The sequence below is a fragment of the Ornithorhynchus anatinus genome, chromosome 3, assembly GCF_004115215.2.
Source record: "Ornithorhynchus anatinus isolate Pmale09 chromosome 3, mOrnAna1.pri.v4, whole genome shotgun sequence".
In the NCBI taxonomy this organism is placed as follows: domain Eukaryota; kingdom Metazoa; phylum Chordata; class Mammalia; order Monotremata; family Ornithorhynchidae; genus Ornithorhynchus; species Ornithorhynchus anatinus.
In genome coordinates this window covers 85590529-85607841 of record NC_041730.1, presented here as the reverse complement: position 1 = coordinate 85607841, position 17313 = coordinate 85590529, and the positions used below count along the sequence as shown (strand labels likewise).

The window sequence follows — 17313 nt, the reverse complement described above, 5'->3', positions numbered from 1 at the left end:
CGCCAGGATCCCGGGAAATATCACTGCTAATAAGTTTCTGCCTCGCTCTCTGTCACTGACATTCTAGGAGCCGTTTTGTGCAGCGAGGCAGGGGGTATGGATGTGTATGCATGTGTAGGTGGTATACACACATGTGCGAGTGTGAAGCCTTTGCAGAAGGGTCAGGGGGGCTTTACTCTTTAAAGGAAGAGAGAATGATGAACTGTTCCTCCAGTCTCCCTTCATCCCAGCCCGGAGAAAAATGGTGCCATTACTGCGATCAGAGACAGCTTGACCCTCTGACGGAGCTTGGGGCAGGGGGAGGGGTTTAAAGACACCCCTTAAAGCAAGCAGAATGCTAAGGGGTCTGAAGTGGAGCCTTTCCCTGGGACCCTGTGGGGTGGGTCAAGATGGGAGAAGCCAATGATCTCATAGTGCCAGAAGTTGAGTAACTTTCTCTGGTCCTCCCCAGCCTCAGGTAGACTCTCAAGCCATCAGTCGATCAATCAGTGATATTTATTGAACATTTACTATGTGCAGAACACTGTACTAAGTGCTTGGGAAAGTACAGTACAACAGTGTTGATAGTCACATTCCCTTTCCAAAGTGAACTCCCTCACCCTCCTTGCCCCACTCACTGTATCTTCCTGTGTCTGTTATATTGTTACATACTCTCCTAAGTGCTTAGTACAGTGCTCTGCACACAATAAGAGCTCAATAAATCCTACTGATGATTGACTGAATCCCTGGATTTCTAGGCTTCTGAGGCCAGCCCTCATCAGCTCTGTGGCTTCCTGGTCACCCTCTTTCCCCCATGATTCCCCTCACCTGCCCCCACCCCTGCCCCTGCTCCCCACTCCCCCCCCACCCCCCCGCCACCAGATCTGATCTCTTCCAACCCACTGCTTCCCTGCAGGATGAAAATGACAACCCACCTACCTTCAGCAAGCCCTCCTATGTCATCACAGTGGTGGAGAGCATCATGGCAGGTACGGAAACTCAGTACAAGGGGGGCGGGGATAGAGAAGAGGACTGGGAATCAGGCAAGGGGGAGCCTGCCCATGGGCTCATGGGTACCACCTTTTCCCAGCAGCACAGGGGCTGGGGAGAGCCAGGTAGGCTTCAAAGAGTTAATATGGCATAGAGGCCTAGTATGGGATTTTTTTCAATTTGGACACTCTCGGGTCAGGTCTGAGATCCTGAATGGGTGCCCTGCCCACCAAGTTTGGCAGAAAGCAGGGGCTTCATCCAAATCTGGAAACATGGAGGGTGATCATCCCCCATGGACCTCTTGGACCTGATGCCTCTCAAGTGTCTAATCGGCCTTCAGGGTCACTGAACTCCAAACTCATGGGTGGCATGCAGAGGGAGGACAGAGCAGATCTCTGGACATCTCGGGGCATCACCACCTGGCTCCCACGCAGGCTGCCTAAGCATGGAGGAGTGGGTGTTGCCTGAGCCGGTGCATCTAGAGAGTCCCAAGGAGGCTCCCAGGGCTAGCGTCATCACTCTTTCCAGTAAGGGGAACCCTCATTGACATTTAAAGGCTGAATATCTGATGGGCCCAGCAAGGGTACAATTCTTCCTTGAAATATGGCACTCAAATCAGTTGCCACCTCCACCCTGGACTGTGGGTACCCAAGAGAGTTGAGTAGCTCAGCTGCTCTTGCCCTACTATCAATCCATCAATCTTATTTAATGAGCACTTAGCACTTATTGAGAATACTATATGCACATAGTACCAAGCTCTTGGGAAAGTATAATGCAATAGAATTAGTAGACTTGTTCCCTGCCCATAACGAGCTTACAGTCTAGAGGGAGAAACAGACATTAATACGAATAAATAAGTAATTTATGATATTTCATTTAAAGATATGTACGTAAGTGCAGTGGGGTTGGAGGTGGGATGAATATCAAGTGTCCAAAGATCACAGATTGAAGTGCATAAGATGTGACCTTAGCAATGCTTCGAAGGTGGAAAAAGTGGTAGTCTGGCATATGAGGAGAGGGAGAAAACTCCAGGCTAGGGAGAGTTTGTAGGAAATGGGTCGGCAGTGATATAGACGAGATCAGGGCACAGTGAGTAAGCTGGCATAAGAGGAGTTGGAGTGTGCAGGCTGGGCTGTAGTGGGAGATTAGTGAGGTAAGATAGGCTGGGGCAAGCTGACTGAGTGCTTCAAAGCCAATGGTAAGGAGTTTCTGCTTGATGTGGAGGTGGATGAGCAGTCTTTGGAGGTTCTTGAGGAGTGCAGAGACATGAACTGAATGTTTTTGTTGCTAAATGAATCGTACAGCCGAGTAAAGTATGATTAGAGTGAGGGGAGACAGGAGGCTGGGAGGTCAGCGAGGAGGCAGATGCGTAGTCAAGGTGGGTTAGAATAAGTGCTTGGATCAGCATGGTAGCAGTTGGGTGGAGAGGAAAGGGTGGATTTTAGCAAAATTGTGAAGGTAGAACCAACAGGATTTGGTGACAGATTGAATAGGTGGGTGGGATGAGAGAGATGAGTTGAGGACAACACCAAGGTTACAGGCTTGTGAGGTAGGGAGGATAGTAGTGTTGTCTAGCCCCAGTGCCCACTTTCCCACCATCTGCCCATCCTGCCCAACCTGGGCTCACCCTCATCTGGGGTCAAGTGCAAGGCAGGTCTGCAGGTCAGTTCCCAAGCATCTGGCTGGAATTAGAGGACTAAAATGCTAGAGCCAGAAATACAGCAGCCTTCTGTTGGTCTTTTGCTCCATCCCCTTGCTCGAGCAGCACCTGCAGAAACAAATTTGGTAATGTTATCTTGAATTTGTAAAGTTCTTTTATTTTTCATAGTGCTTTTTCCATCAGATACCTCATTTTAGCCTCATTTTAGCCTCATAATATCCGTGGAAACTAAGGAGATGGGGGTATTACAAGTCCCCTTATTTTACAAATGAAGAAACTGAGGCCCAGGGAGATTACATGGCTTACCAGTATCACAAGGCAGGCCTGTGGCAGAACAGACACTAGAACCAAGTTTTCCTTACGTTTAGATAAAAAGAATAATAATAATAGTGGTATTTGTAAAGTGCTTACTCTGTGCCAAGCACTGTACTAAGTGCTGGGGTAGATCCAAGAACATCAGGTCGGACACATCCCCTGTCCCACACAGGGCTCAGTTTGAGTGCTTTGATGATCTTGTTCTTTCCATTAGGCCTCACTTTTAAAGCTCACCCCACCCCACCCTGCCCACTCTGGCCCCAGCTCTGCACCAGATCAGTCTTCCCCGAACCACTTAAATCCCTATCTAGATTAAATTCTTTCTGGGTAAGGATATGGTCAGGGTCAGTTCTCCCCAGACGCATGTGAGGAGCAGAGCTATCATGAGTTGCTTGCCGGTCAGTGTCCTGTTAGTGATGTCCCAACCTCGGAAAACCAACCTTTCCCCTTCCTCCCAGTACCTCTGCCCTCCTGCCCCATATTCCCCAATCCTGAGGAGACAGAGCTGCCTCACCTCTCTCTCTTTTCCCTTCCATCTGGTCACATTCATTCATTCAGTAGTATTTATTGAGCACTTACTATGTGCAGAGCACTGTACTAAGCGCTTGGAATGTACAATTCGGCAACAGATAGAGACAATCCTTGCCCATTGATGGGCTTACAGACAGACGGACAAAAAACAAGATAATTTAATTTAATCACAGATGTGGGGAACATGGCCTGGGGACGGGGAAGAGGAAGAAGGGGGAACATGGGGTGTGGGTGAAGGAAAGGCATGGAGTGCCGGATGCCTGGGAGAGGAGGGTTAAGGTAGGGGAGGAGAGGACAAGGGTGGGTGGTAGCTCCTTTAGCTGCCATGTCTCTTACTAGGTGTGGAAGTCCCTTCTTCCAGAGACCCTGAGGCTGACCTGGCAGCACTGTGAACAGATAACTCTTCCCTTTTCTTTTCTCTAAGGGGCCACGGTGCTGTTCCTAAATGCAACAGATCTGGACCGGTCCAGAGAATATGGCCAGGAATCCATCATATACTCCTTGGAAGGCTCCTCTCAGTTTCGCATCAATGCTCGCTCAGGTACTACTTCTCTCTCCAACCTCTTTCCTCCCTCCAACCTCCCCTCACTCTCCCCTCTCTTCTTTTCCAACCCCTGTCTGACCCCCACAGACTCCCAGCCCTCTCCCTCCACCCCGCTATACAGGATGAGCTCCCCTTCCACCTCTTCTCATTCCTCTCAAGGACCTCAAGGCCCTCCCCCCACATCAGAGGCCACCAAGGTCATCTTCTCAAAGGTGAAGGGGCACTTCAGGCCTGTGACAGAAAATCCAGGGCTGGAGGGGCTCCAGAAAGTTCCTAAGATAATCCAATAAAACACTTTTAGAGGCACTGGAAAAATCAGCCTGAAAATAAGCCCAGAAACACAAACCCACCTGATAAGGAGAAAAAATCAAGCTGGGAGAGGGAAATCAGACTGCTGGCCTAATGAGACATTTGACCCACTCCACCTCTCCTTTCTGCCCCCTCTGGCAGTGGTTCATATGCTGGCCTTGGAGGAGGTGGGTATGGCTGGAGAGTAAGAGGGCTTTGGGGTAATATAATAATAATAATAACTGTGGTATTTGTTAAGCGCTTACTATGTGCCAAGCACTGTTTTAAGATCTGGGGTAGATACGGTAATCAGATTGGACACAGTCCCTGTCCCACATAGGCTCACAGTCTTAATCCCCATTTTCCAGATGAGGTAACTGAGACAGAGAAATTAAGTGATTTGCCCACAGTCACACAGCTAATATGCAGCAGAGTCAGGATTAGAACCTGTGTCCTCTGGCTTCCAGGCCTGAAGTCTTTCCACTAGGCCATGCTGCTATTCCCCTTGGATAAGGCCAGGGGGAATAGTCCACCAGACTATTCTCCCAACATGAGTCTGCTGCTTTGGTAAAGCAGCCACTCAGCCCAGGATGACATTGCCCTCTTTCTAATATGGCGAAATTCCAGGCACCAGGTACCTCAGCCATCTTAGTTTGAAAGTCAATCAATCAACCAATCACTGCACTTTATTGAGAGCTTACTGTGTGCAGAGCACTATACTTGCTGAGATACAATGGAGTTGGTAGACATTATCCCTACCCACAAGGAGCTTATAGTCTAGATGGAGAGACAGACACTAAAATACATCACAGATAGGTACAAATCCTTATATGCTGCCATTTCCTCTAAGTGCTTTGGGTCTGGAGATGGAGTGAATAGCAAAGCACTCAAAGGGTATAGATAGAGAAGCAGCGTGGCTCAGTGGAAAGAGCCCTGGCTTTGGAGTCAGAGGTCATGGGTTCGAATCCCGCTTGGCCACTTGCCAGCTGTGTGACTGTGGGCAAGTCACTTCACTTCTCGGTGCCTCATTTACCTCATCTGTAAAATGGGGATGAAGACTGTGAGCCCCACGTGGGACAACCTGATTCCCCTGTGTCTACCCCAGCGCTTAGAACAGTGCTCGGCACATAGTAAGCGCTTAACAAATACCAACATTATTATTATTATTATTACCTAAGTGCATAGGTGACAACGAAGAGAGAGGGAAAATTAGGGAAGTGAGGGCTTAGGGGAGGCCTAGTGGAGAAGATATAATTTTAGTAAGGCTTTAAAATGGGGATAGTGGTGGTCTTTTGGCTATAAACGGAGAGGGAGTTCTGGGCCAGAGGGAGGATGTGGGCAAAGGGTCGGTGGTGAGAAAGACACTGAGGCAGAGTGAGTAAGTTAACACTGAAAGAGTGAAGAGTGTGGACTGTACTGTGTAGGAAAACAGCCAGGTAAGGTAGGAAGGGGACAGTTGATTAAAGTGCCTTAAAGATGGCAAAAAGTCCATGTTTTTCACAGAGATGGATGGGCAACCACTGAAGCTTTTTGGGGAGTGGGGAGTCATCGACTGAACATTTTTTAGAAAAATGATCCAGGTAGCAGAGTGCAGTATGGACTGGAAAGGGGAAAGACAGGAGGCAGGGAGGTCAGTAAGGAGGCGGATGCTGTAGTCAAATTGGGATTTGATAAGTGCTTAGACCAGCATAGTACCAGTTTGGATGGAGAAAAAAGGGTGGATTCTAGAGATGCTTTGAATGTAAAACCAACAGGATTTGGTGACAGACTATATAGAATGAGAGAGATGAGTTAAGTTTAATGCCAAGGTTACGGGCTTGTGAGTCAGGGAAAATGGTGGGGTTTTCTGAAGTCATGGAAAGGTCTTGGGGAGGACAGGGTTTGAGTGGGAATCAATCAATGACATTTAATGAGTGCTTATTGTATGCAGAGCATTGTACTAAACGCTTGGCAGAGTACAATATAATAAAATTGGTAGACACATTCCCTGAGCACAAGAAGCTTACAGCCTAGAGCAGGAGACAGGCATTAAAATAAATTACAGGTGTGGGAAGATGAGGAGCCCTGTTTTGGACAGGTGAAGAAAACCTGCTCTTCTTGCACTGCCCCTCTCCCCGCAGGTATGTCCAAAGCACACTGTGCAGGAGGGATTTAAACAGCCTCAATCCTTTCCCGATGGCTATGAGTTGGCCCCCATTGCCCCCAGATCCCTGAACACAGGACAAGGGAGTCCCTCTCTCCACACCACAGGCTGTCCATTCCCGAAAAGCCCATGCTCCCTCTCTCTGTGCTGCTGGTAGTCTTCCAGAGCTCCAGACTCTAGCCTTTCCTATTGGCCCCCAAAATCACTCCACCAAATTTCTTTGGAGAAAATAGTTCACTTTTTTAAATGATTTTGTTAAGTGCTTACTATGTGACCGGCAGTGTGCTAACTGCATAAACTTGTCATGGGTAGGAAATGTATCTGTTCAATGTTGTTATATTGTACTCTCCCAAGTGCTTAGTACAGTGTTCTGCACACAGTAGGTGCTTAATAAATATGATTGACTGAATTAATAGATACAAAATAATAGGGTTGAACTTATTCCCTGGCCCATATAGGATTCACAGTCTTAATCCCACTTTCACAAATGAGATAACTGAAGCACAGAGAATTTAAGTGACTTGCACAAGGTCACACAGCAGACAAAGTGGTGGAGCGGGGATTAGAACCTGGGTCCTTCTAACTCCCAGTCCCATGCTCTATCCACTAGGCCAAGCTGATTTTAAATCACCTTCAACAAGTCACCCCTCCATGCCCCTGCAGGGAACAGCAAACAAAGGCGGAGAGCAGATGTATGATAAATATCTTTTGGCCCACCGCCTGATTTTCATCAACCCTGGGCACATGGGCATGACCTTTGTCCATGGCTATGATTTCTTATTAATAATAATAACAATAATAATAGTAATAGCAGTTACAAAGTTCTTTCTATGTACTGAGTACTATACTAATTACTGGGGTAAATGCAATACAACCAAATCAGGCATAGTTCCTGTTCTACTTGGGGCTAACAGTGTAAAGGGGAGGGAAAATAGGTATTTAATCCCCATTTTACAGAGGAGGAAACTGAGACCCAGAGAAGTAAAATGACTGGTCCAAGAACATACAGCAGACAAGTGATGGTGGAGGACCAGAATCCAGGCCTCCTGTCTAACAGATCCTGTACTCTTTTCCACTTCATGGCTGGCTCTGGGCAGCAATGACCTAGTGGAAAGAACACAGTCCTGGGAATCAGGGATCTCAGTTCTAATCCCAACTATGCCACTTGTCAGCTATGTGACCTTGGGTAAGTCACTTAACTCATCTTTAAAAAGGGGTTTATAACTATGAGCAACATGTGGGACAGAGACTGTGTCCAACCTGATTACCTTGTATCTTCCCCAGAGCTTAGTACAGTGACTGGCACACAGTAAACACTTAAATAATACCATTAAGAAAAAAAACAACAGTAGGAGGAATGATCATTTGTTCTCCCTCCTTCTCAGGGACACAGTGAGAACTGACAAGTGGAAACTTCAAGGGGCTCCATGAGGCAGAGCTGGGATAGACAGGTGGTATGGCTTGGGGTGGCTTGGGACCAGACTTGGTCATTATTCCGGGTGGCTCCCAGAACAGCGATCTGGTCCCAGCCCTCAAGATACAAGTGACTTCAAGGTGTTGTCACTGCCCCACTACCTATCCCCTGGCATGAGGCCCCCGAGGATGAGGCGCTTCCCTATAGATAGCTGGAGATATGTTAGCTGACGTCACCCTGTCCAGGTGGGCCTAATTGAATCTAATTTCCCAGAAAGGAGGAGTGATCCATCATCCCAACTCGTTCGTACTTTAAAACCTTTTGGAGATTGATTTGTCCCTCGCCCTGCCAATTACCCAAGTCATCAGCCCTGGCCGGGGGTCGCCATTGCTGTGGTTCTAGCTTTGCTCTCCTGCACCAGACCCAGGGCCACTAGTGAGTCCTGGGAAATGGGGAGATCACAGTGGGCAGGAAGACAGCGGGGTCCATGAGCCCCGTGATCTACCTCCTGGCTCTCCCCAGTGCCATGGTGGAGGGCCTGCTGGTCATGGGGGCTGGGGAGCTCACTCCCTCCCCATGCTTGTCAACAAATCCCACCTCCCAACCCCTAACTTGACTCCAGGGCTGCTCTTCTGTCCTCCAATTCTTGCCCCTTCACTCTTTCCCACAGGAGAAATCACTACCACCTCCCTACTGGATCGCGAAGCCAAGTCAGAGTACATTCTCATTGTGCGGGCTGTGGATGGAGGCGTGGGCCACAACCAGAAAACTGGCATCGCCACTGTGAGTCATTCCCTTCCCTCCCCATTTTGCCGGGCCTACCACTGGCTCTCAGACCTATGGGGTGCCAGGCCTGGGCATGACTCAGGCCAACCAAAGGGAGCACTCCAGGACCCAAAAGGTGAAAGAGACCCCTGGGGGCCCATCCCAGAGCTCACTCCCAAGCATTGGAATAGGGGTGTCTGGTTGGCAAGGTAGCTGGTATCACTGGGTGCAGGATTTGGGTGCAAGTCTGCCCCTTGGGCAGAGCGCTCCTTGACAGAACAAGGAGCTGTTCCCTGGTAGAGCCAGGACCTGACACCAAGGGAATCACAGGGTCCTCTTCCAATTCAGGACCAGGTGGAGGGCTAAAAATTGTAAGCCAGGTGGCAGACCCCACCCCTATTCAGTATCCTGCAGCCCTAAGGTCTGACCAGATGTAAGTATGAGTCTGTCCAGCCTGGGCCCCTGGGGTCATCCCCATTTCACAGAAGAGAAGACCAAACCCTGGAGGCAAGGCAAGCATGGACGGAGTAACTCAGATGGAGCTCAAGCCAGACTCCCGGATTGCAGCATCCCCAGATGCCCTCCCTCTCACCTTCCTCTTCTTCTTCCTCCCTCCTGCCTTCCCCCCAGAGCCCAAGGTGGATTGGGAGTGTGCCCCTGACTTCCCCTTCCTCCGTTCCCTAATTGCAACTTCACCCTGATTGTGGCAGACAATGGAGTGTGACCCCTAAGGTCCATCTGCCTGAACAGAAGTGCCCTGTGGCGCCTAAGAGAGCTGTCAGGTTGCTAATGCCAGCCCGCCTGGCGAGAGGCTGCCATGGCAATCAGTGTCTCAGACCGCCCCGTCCCACACTTCACCCCATCTTCATAATGCTGGCAGTGTCAGATAGGGTCCCTGTGGGGATTGGTCTGGAGAAGGTGTCAGCCTCACCAGGGGAGTCTGGATGGGTGTCAGCACAGGGTTGAAATTCTCTTGTTTGGGAAATGCTCTCTCATCGTACGTCTCTGCCCAAGCCTCTCCCTCGGCTAATTCCTACCCCAGGTCCAGTTCTCCCATCCTTCCACCTGGGCCTGGCCCTTTCCCCAGGGAAACAGCAGTCCACTGGATAGCTGAATGTGAACAGAAATGCTGTCCCCCAAACTTCTGCTTTCCACAAGCTAGACCTTTTCTCCTTTTCCAGCTCACTTTTCTGCCCATATCCTGACCTGTCCCACGGCTCTGTGGTTGCCTGAGGGCTTCTCTTTTTTAAAATGGTAATTGTTTAGTGCTTACTATGTGCCAGGCACTGTACTAAACACTAGGGTAGATACAAAATAATCAGGTTAGACACAGGCTGCGAAAAAAATAGCTTCGGGTTCCCAAACCTGTGAGTCAGCCTTCTTCCCCACCAACAACGACCCTCTGCCTGGCTGGATCTCTGACTTTTTTTCCTCGCCTGGCACCTTCCTCTGCCCTTGCCACCCTGCATCACTCCCTCCCTATCCCACACCTCTCAGATCCATTGCCAGGCCAGGCTCATAACTGGTGCCTGGCCAAAGGCTGGCTGGTGGCTCACGGGCTGGCTTCTTGACCTCCTCAGCTTTCTGTGTACTAAGCACTGTACTAAGCAGTGTACTAAGCACTGAGATAGGTACAAGATAATCAAGCTGGTCACAGTCCCTCTACCACACGGGGCTCACAGACTAAGGGGGAGGAGGAACAGATATTTAATACCCATTTTACAGGGGTGGAAGTTGAGGTCCAGAGAAACTGAGTTGCCCAAGGTCACACATTAGTCATGCTGCAGAGTCGGGATTAGAACCCAGGTCCTGTGACTCCTAGGCCAGTGCTCTTTCCACTAGGTCACACTGCTTCTCACTGGGCCATCCTGGTGGGAGGGAACTCCTTGATGTCATTCCAAGCATTCCCATATCTGGGAATTGGACTGCCTCTCCTCCAGGGGCAGGACCCTGTCCTGGACACAGAGATCTCCTGGGAAGGAGTGGCGACAGGCTCCCTCCATTCCATATTCACACCCCGCTGGTCTCAGAAGAACCGAGTGGCATGGTTGGGGCCACAGATACCTTGGGAGCTGCTGGGACAACTGCCCCGAGACCTCTGAGGCTTGGGAGTGGGGAGATTACCTGTTTTCCTCAGGGGTCCCAGTTGCCCAGTAGACCATGTGTCAGGGAGCAGAGCATGTGCTTTACGTTCTTCATTCATTCATTCAATCGCATTTATTGAGCGCTTGCTGTGTGCAGAGCACTGTACTAAGCGCTTGGAAAGTACAATTCAGCAACAAATAGACAATCCTTACCCAACGACGGGTTCAGAACTCTCAACGCACACACTCCAGCCTCAGTGTGACTGGACCAAGGAACACCTGGAGCTAAAACCTCCTTGCCCCCAGATTTAATCAATCAATCAGTCAATCAGTCATATTTACTGAGCCCTTACTGTGTGCAAGCAGAGCACTGTACTACACTCTTGGGAGAGTACTATATAACAATAAAACAGATACATTCCCAACTCATAGTGACCTTGCAGTCTAGAGAAGGGTATGTCTCTGTCCAGCACTGGTCCCACCCTTGGGCACTGGCCCAGCACCAAGGCAGGCTATTTGAGAGCCGGCTATTAGATTGTTCAGACACTGACACTGCTGCCAATCCTTGGGAACTTCTCCTCCCTTTGTTTCTTGGTGAAGACTCAGAGATGAGTCGCTTAGAAGCAGCATGGCCTAGTGGATAGAGCACGAGCCTGGGAGTTAGGAGGTCATGGGTTCTAATCTTGGCTCTGGCACTTGTCTGCCGTGTGACCTTGGAAAAGTCACTTCACTTCTCTGGGTCTCAGTTCTCTCATCTGTAAAATGGGGATTAAGAGTGTGAGCCCCATGTGGGTCAGGGACTGTCCAACTCAATTTGCTTGTATCCACCCCAGTGCTTAGTAGTACAGTGCCTGGCACACAGTAAGTGCTTAACAAATTCCATTATTATTATTATTTACACTCCTCGTGATTTTCCAGGTGAACATCACCCTGCTGGACATCAATGACAACTACCCCACGTGGAAGGATGCTCCCTACTACATCAACCTAGTGGAGATGACGCCCCCTGACTCTGACGTTACCACGGTAGGGGAACCTGGGCGGGCTGATGCTCACTAGTTTCTTTCTCTCCCTCCCAGCAGGCTTTAGGGGCCCCAGAGTGGGCACCAGGACCCTCCAGAGTGACGATTACAGTGTCAGAGTACCAGGTCTGCCCAGGGCCAACCTTCTCTTCTGGGGTGCCCACACAGCCCTGACACTGCCCCTTCCAACCTGCCCTGAAGCAACTTGGTCCATTCCCTAGGGCCACAACCCTCTACCTCCAGTTGCCTCCAAATAATGCAGCCACTCCTGGTTCCCTCTGCCAGCTGTACCAAGACAACTTGACATCACTCCCTGATTGCCCCTTGCCTCCCTTGTCCAGTCCAGGAGAGGTCCCTGATCCTCCTCCCCTTACTAGAATAAACCCCAAATCTGTAATGGAAAAAACATCCATCTACCATATAAGTGGATCTGATGCCCCACTGCTGCTTCAACATAGATTCTTAGTCTCGGAGGGCAGGAGGGTCCTCTAGAGGTCATCTGGTCCCACCCCTTCCTCCAGACCAGAGAATATCCTTAACATCCAGGAAAGGTAATCGCCCACCTGCTTTTACTCATTAAGGGACATGCGCTTAAATACGGGGGGTGGGGGGTGACCAGAGAGCTGAATTTCCTTCTACCTTTACCCTTACCCTCTCCCTCCCTTGGGTTGCTTAAGATGGAAGCTCAGGACTCCAGCTTCTGCCCTCCATAGCCACATACATTTCCCTTTAGACACTGGCATTCCCATATTGCAAGGTGCCCCAGAATCCTTCTCAGGCATGCCTGCCCCCAAGACCTCCCTGCGCGGCCCAGGCCAGTACGAGTGGCACTAAGTGTGAAGTAACCTGGGCAGGCTGGGTGTGCACCGAGAGCATGACCCCCTGGCATTTCTGGTGCTGCCACTCATGACCAACCTGACGTAAAATGGGCTGAGTCCTTCTGCAGAGTCCAGGACCTGAGCTGCTCGTGCAAGCCCACGGCAGTTGTGACAGCAGCAACAGCAGCGGCCTCGGCCTCACCGAGCCTGCCCTTGGCAAAAGGACCCGTGCCTGGAGGTGTATGTGTGTGTGCTCCTTAGAGGCACGTGTGTGCAAGCTTGTGTGTACGTGCGTGTATGCACGGGCAGGGGTATGTGTGTGTGTGTGCGTGTGCGCGCGTGCGCGCACTTGGGCGCAAGTGTCTACATTCAAGGGCCTGGTGAGTGTGGTTTGGGGCCATCTGTCCCTCCCCTCCCCTCCCCAGCAACCTCCTTCAAGGACCTCTTGGTGCGGCATTGATTTAGAGCCTTTCAGAGCCCTCCAGCAAAATAAAGGAGAGGGGAGAGGGAGAGAATTATTCTCCGTCAGGACGGGAGAAAAATGACGGGCCTGAAATGGGAAATAAATGAGAGGAAAGCGGTAAGAATCCACAAAATTGTCCAGTGGGGAAAAGTACACAGGGTGGGAAGGAGGGGGGAGTCACTTTTCACGGCCCCAGGATCAGACCATTACTCCAGGGGTTCAAGCTGGGCTCCGGCCATTGCCCCAGGAGGTCCAGGCTGGGCTCAAGACATCGCCCCGGGGGGCTGGGCTGGGCTCAGGAAGGAGAAGAGACCCGAATGATGGGTCCCCAGCTTATGGGGGAGGAAGATGAGGTGCAGAGAGGGAAAATGACTTACCCAAAGCCACACAGCAGACCAGTAACAGAGGTGAACTAGACAATTTAACCCCACTGGCTTAGACCTGGGCTCTTTCCCCAAAACCACTAATCCAAGTGACTCCTCTCAGAGTCTGACCAGGATCTCCCATGGGTGGGACCACCATGCTGGAAAAGGTGAGAAGATTTCATTAGGTCTGAATCCGTATCTCTCCTCCAGTGCTGAGACCCCAGACTGATTAATCTTGGCCATCCTTGAATGACCAACCATGGGCTAGGAGGAGCCACTCCCTCTTGCCCCCTTGATCTCCTACATGCTCCCCATGGGGGCACAGCGAGGATTGACACTTTTTCACAGCTGTGGAAACAGGCCCAAAGAGGGCAGCCATTTTGCTCCAGGCCACCCAGCCAATCTAAGGCAAATCCAGGTCTGGAGCCAGGGGTTCCAACTCCCCTACTCCCCCAGGGCCATCAGATTGTCAGGAGTGCTCTCAGGAGACTAGCCAGGCAGCGGTATCCCTTTCAAACTAGGAGAGTAGCTTTCACCTCCAGCTCCCTGTCCTCCTCCAGTCCCCCTCCACACACCCCCCACCACGGGAGGGGCCAGGACTGGGACGATGAGAGCGGGGTTAGACAAACCATCCATCTGTTCTGCTCCAGCAACCCCAGCGACACCTCTTCAGGGGATTAGGCAGAGGGAGGGAAATGGATTTCTGCTGCCAGAGCCCCAAACCCCCTTGTCAAAGAAGACAAAGGGGTCGACTTTGGCTGGCCCCTGCCCTGGGGTAGCGGGAGGAATGGCACTCTCCTGGTTTGGCCTTGAGGAACTGTGCAGACCACCCCCACCCCCCAGAGCTATTGATCTTGTTTGCCGCCACTGCTGCAGAGCTGAGAGGGTGGCCAGAGAGGGTGCCCAGGGCTGCTGGGGGACAAAAGAACCTCGAGACAGGCTCCGGGGGATGGACAGAATGAGGAGCTAGAATGTCACTTCTGCTGGGGGAGACACAGACAGGTGTGAGAAGTGCAGAGGGAAGGGCAGAAGGGCAGAAAGCCCCCGGGGGGGAGGGGGGCGGGGAATCCAGTGTCCCCTGAAGGAATCAATACCAAAGGATTAGACTGTGAGCCCTATGTTCATTCATTCAGTAGTATTTACTGAGCGCTTACTATGTGCAGAGCACTGTACTAAGTGCTTGGAATGTACAATTTGGCAACAGATAGAGCCAATCCCTGCCCAGTGACGGGTTTACAGTCTAATCAGGGGAGACAGACAGACAAAAACAATAGCAATAAATAGAATCAAGGAGATGGACACCTCATTAAAACAATAGCAATAAATAGTACATCCTGATTAGCTTGTATCTGCCCTAGATCTCAGATCGGTGCTTGGCACATAGTAAGTGCTTAACAAATACCATAAAAAGAGCGCTGGGGACTGAGGAGGAGGACTCTGACCACCTGGGTTCCTCCGGCTCCAGGAAAGCCCTTTCCTTGGAAACTCCCTGAATTTTGGAAACAAGCCAGGGAGGATTCCCGCTACCTATCCCAGAGAGGAATCAAGTTCTGGATGGGGCTGTGGGGAAAAGGCAGGGAAAGGGATCTGACTGCAGCCACCCTCCTGTTTCCCAAGAATCTCACTACTAGTTCTGAACCTTGTATGTTGGGGGGCTTCGGGGGTGGGGGCAGGGGGAGAAAGAGAAAGAGAGGAAGAGAGAAAGAGAGAGGGAGAGTGTGTATTTCAGGTGAACTGAACACAGCATACGGGGCTTGACTCTGGTTCCTTAAATTAAGTTAATTTTGTTCCCTCTCATCAGGGCTTACTTTGTGCCAGGACTTGTTGAAGTTGGAGTTCACACCTTCAACACCTCTGGGTTGTGCAGTTCACAGCCCCAGCACCTCTGGACTTGGCAGTTCAAAGCCCTGATACTTCTTGGTAGTCCATCCTTCCAGTACTTCTGGGCCATACAGTTCAGAGTCCAGGCTCCTCTGGATTTAGCTGCTCAGAGCCCCAGTGCCTCTGGGCTTGACAGTTCAGAACCTTGGCACAATCCAGAAAACTGAGTCAACCCACTTGATCTGAAGCAGCCTCAAGGACTCCGGCCACCTTGAGCATCCCCACTCCCTCCTTAAGGTTGGGTTTGAGGGTGGTGGGCGGAGGCTTAGAGACAACCCCCTTCAGACACCTCCTTCTTAGCATCCCCCCCTCCCTCGGGGGAGACAAAAACACCCAGCAAGGTCCAGGGGATGTGGGAAGCCAGAGAAGCCAGGGCAGTCGAGATCACATTTGTCAACAACAGGACCTTCTCCTCGTTGGGCAGGTGGTGGCAGTGGACCCAGACCTGGCCGAGAATGGCACCCTGGTCTACAGCATCCGACCCCCCAACAAGTTCTACAGCCTCAACAGCACCACGGGCAAGATCCGCACCACAGGCGTCGTGCTGGACCGCGAGAACCCAAACCCCCAGGAGGCTGAGCTCATGCGGCGGATTGTAGTCTCGGTCACTGACTGTACGTGGTCCACTCCGCCCCTCTCACCGCCCCCCCCCCTTTCCCCTGGCACTGGTCAGTCAATCAATCAATTAATTGCTGGCATTTATCTAGCCCCCACTGAATGCTGGTGCAAGAAACTAAGCCCCTGGGCAAGTGCAACAGAAGCAAGAAACACAATCCCTGACAGACAAAATATGATGTTCAGAGAGTGGGAGCAGGCAGAAGAACAAGGATAAAGCAGGAAGTTGTACAAGTCTGGCAGGATGAAATAGTTGAATACAGATGTACTTAAGGGCTGAGGATAGGAATAAAACACATCTGTCCTGAGGCTGGTTCTTGGGATGACACAACTGGAGTGTGAATTCCAGAGCCAGAATTGTGTGACATAGATTGTGAATGCGAAGTGTGAGGAGGCAGAACAAGGACAAAGCAGGAAACTGTACAAGTCGGGCAGGATGAAATAGCTGAACAAATATGCGGATGTACGTAAGGGCTGAGAATAGGAATTTAAAAAAACTTCGATGCTGAGATTGGCTGTTGGGATGACACAACTGGAAGTGTAAATTCATCAGAGAAGGCTTCTTAAGAGGAAGTGGGATTTTAGGAGGGCCTTGAAGATGGAGAGGACTGGCAGATTTGGTAGAGGAAGGAGTTTCAGACCTGGGGCAACAGTGTGAGCCAGGAGTCAGAGGTAGAAGAGGGGAGAGCAAGGTCCAGCTAGAAGGTGGTCTTGGGAGGAACAGAGGCCACAAGCTGGAAAATAGTGGGTGAAGAAGGCCAACGGGTCACTTAGGGAGAGAGTCACCTGTGTCCCCACCAGCACTGTGTGGGGAGAAGGTTGTCTGCGAGGCCTCTCGGACCAACTGCCCGGATACAGAGAATGGGAAGCAGCGTGGCTCAGTGGAAAGAGCCAGGGCTTGGGAGTCAGAGGTCATGAGTTCGAATCCCAGCTCCGCCACTTGTCAGCTATGTGACTGTGGGCAAGTCACTTCACTTCTCTGGGCCTCAGTTCCCTCATCTGGAAAATGGGGATGAAGACTGTGAGCCTCACGTGGGACAACCTGATTACCCTATATCTACCCCAGTGCTTAGAACAGTGCCCTGCACATAGAAAGCGCTTAACAAATACCAAAAAATACAGGGATACCCTCTTGTTAGGGATTGGTAGGATCCTGGCAGCTGGGGCATTCATTTCTCTTCTCTCCTCGGACCTAGAAGCCTAGGAGGAACAGGAGGAGAAGTTAGGGGAGGAATGTTATGAGTAGTTATGGTAGAACTAGTAGTAGTAGAAGTCATAGTACTTGCAATAATAGTAGTGGAGAAGCAGCGTGGCTTAGTGGCAAGAGCATGGGCTTGGGAGTTAGGGGTCATGGGTTCGAATCCTGGATCCACCACTTGTCGGGTGTGTGACTTTGGGGGAGTCACTTAACTTCTCTGGGCCTGTCACCTCATCTG

At 50.8% G+C, this 17313-nt stretch overlaps 1 protein-coding gene across 1 annotated transcript in view; it reads left to right on the top strand.

Annotated features, from left to right (window-relative positions):
- Positions 1-17313, top strand: part of CDH23 (cadherin related 23) — a 382425-nt gene that overhangs the window by 248910 nt on the left and 116202 nt on the right. The window contains exons 17-21 of the mRNA XM_039911511.1: positions 896-968; positions 3900-4016; positions 8535-8647; positions 11632-11739; positions 15687-15876. Of these exons, the coding sequence (XP_039767445.1) occupies positions 896-968; positions 3900-4016; positions 8535-8647; positions 11632-11739; positions 15687-15876 (601 nt within the window). The remainder of the gene's footprint in view (positions 1-895; positions 969-3899; positions 4017-8534; positions 8648-11631; positions 11740-15686; positions 15877-17313) is intronic.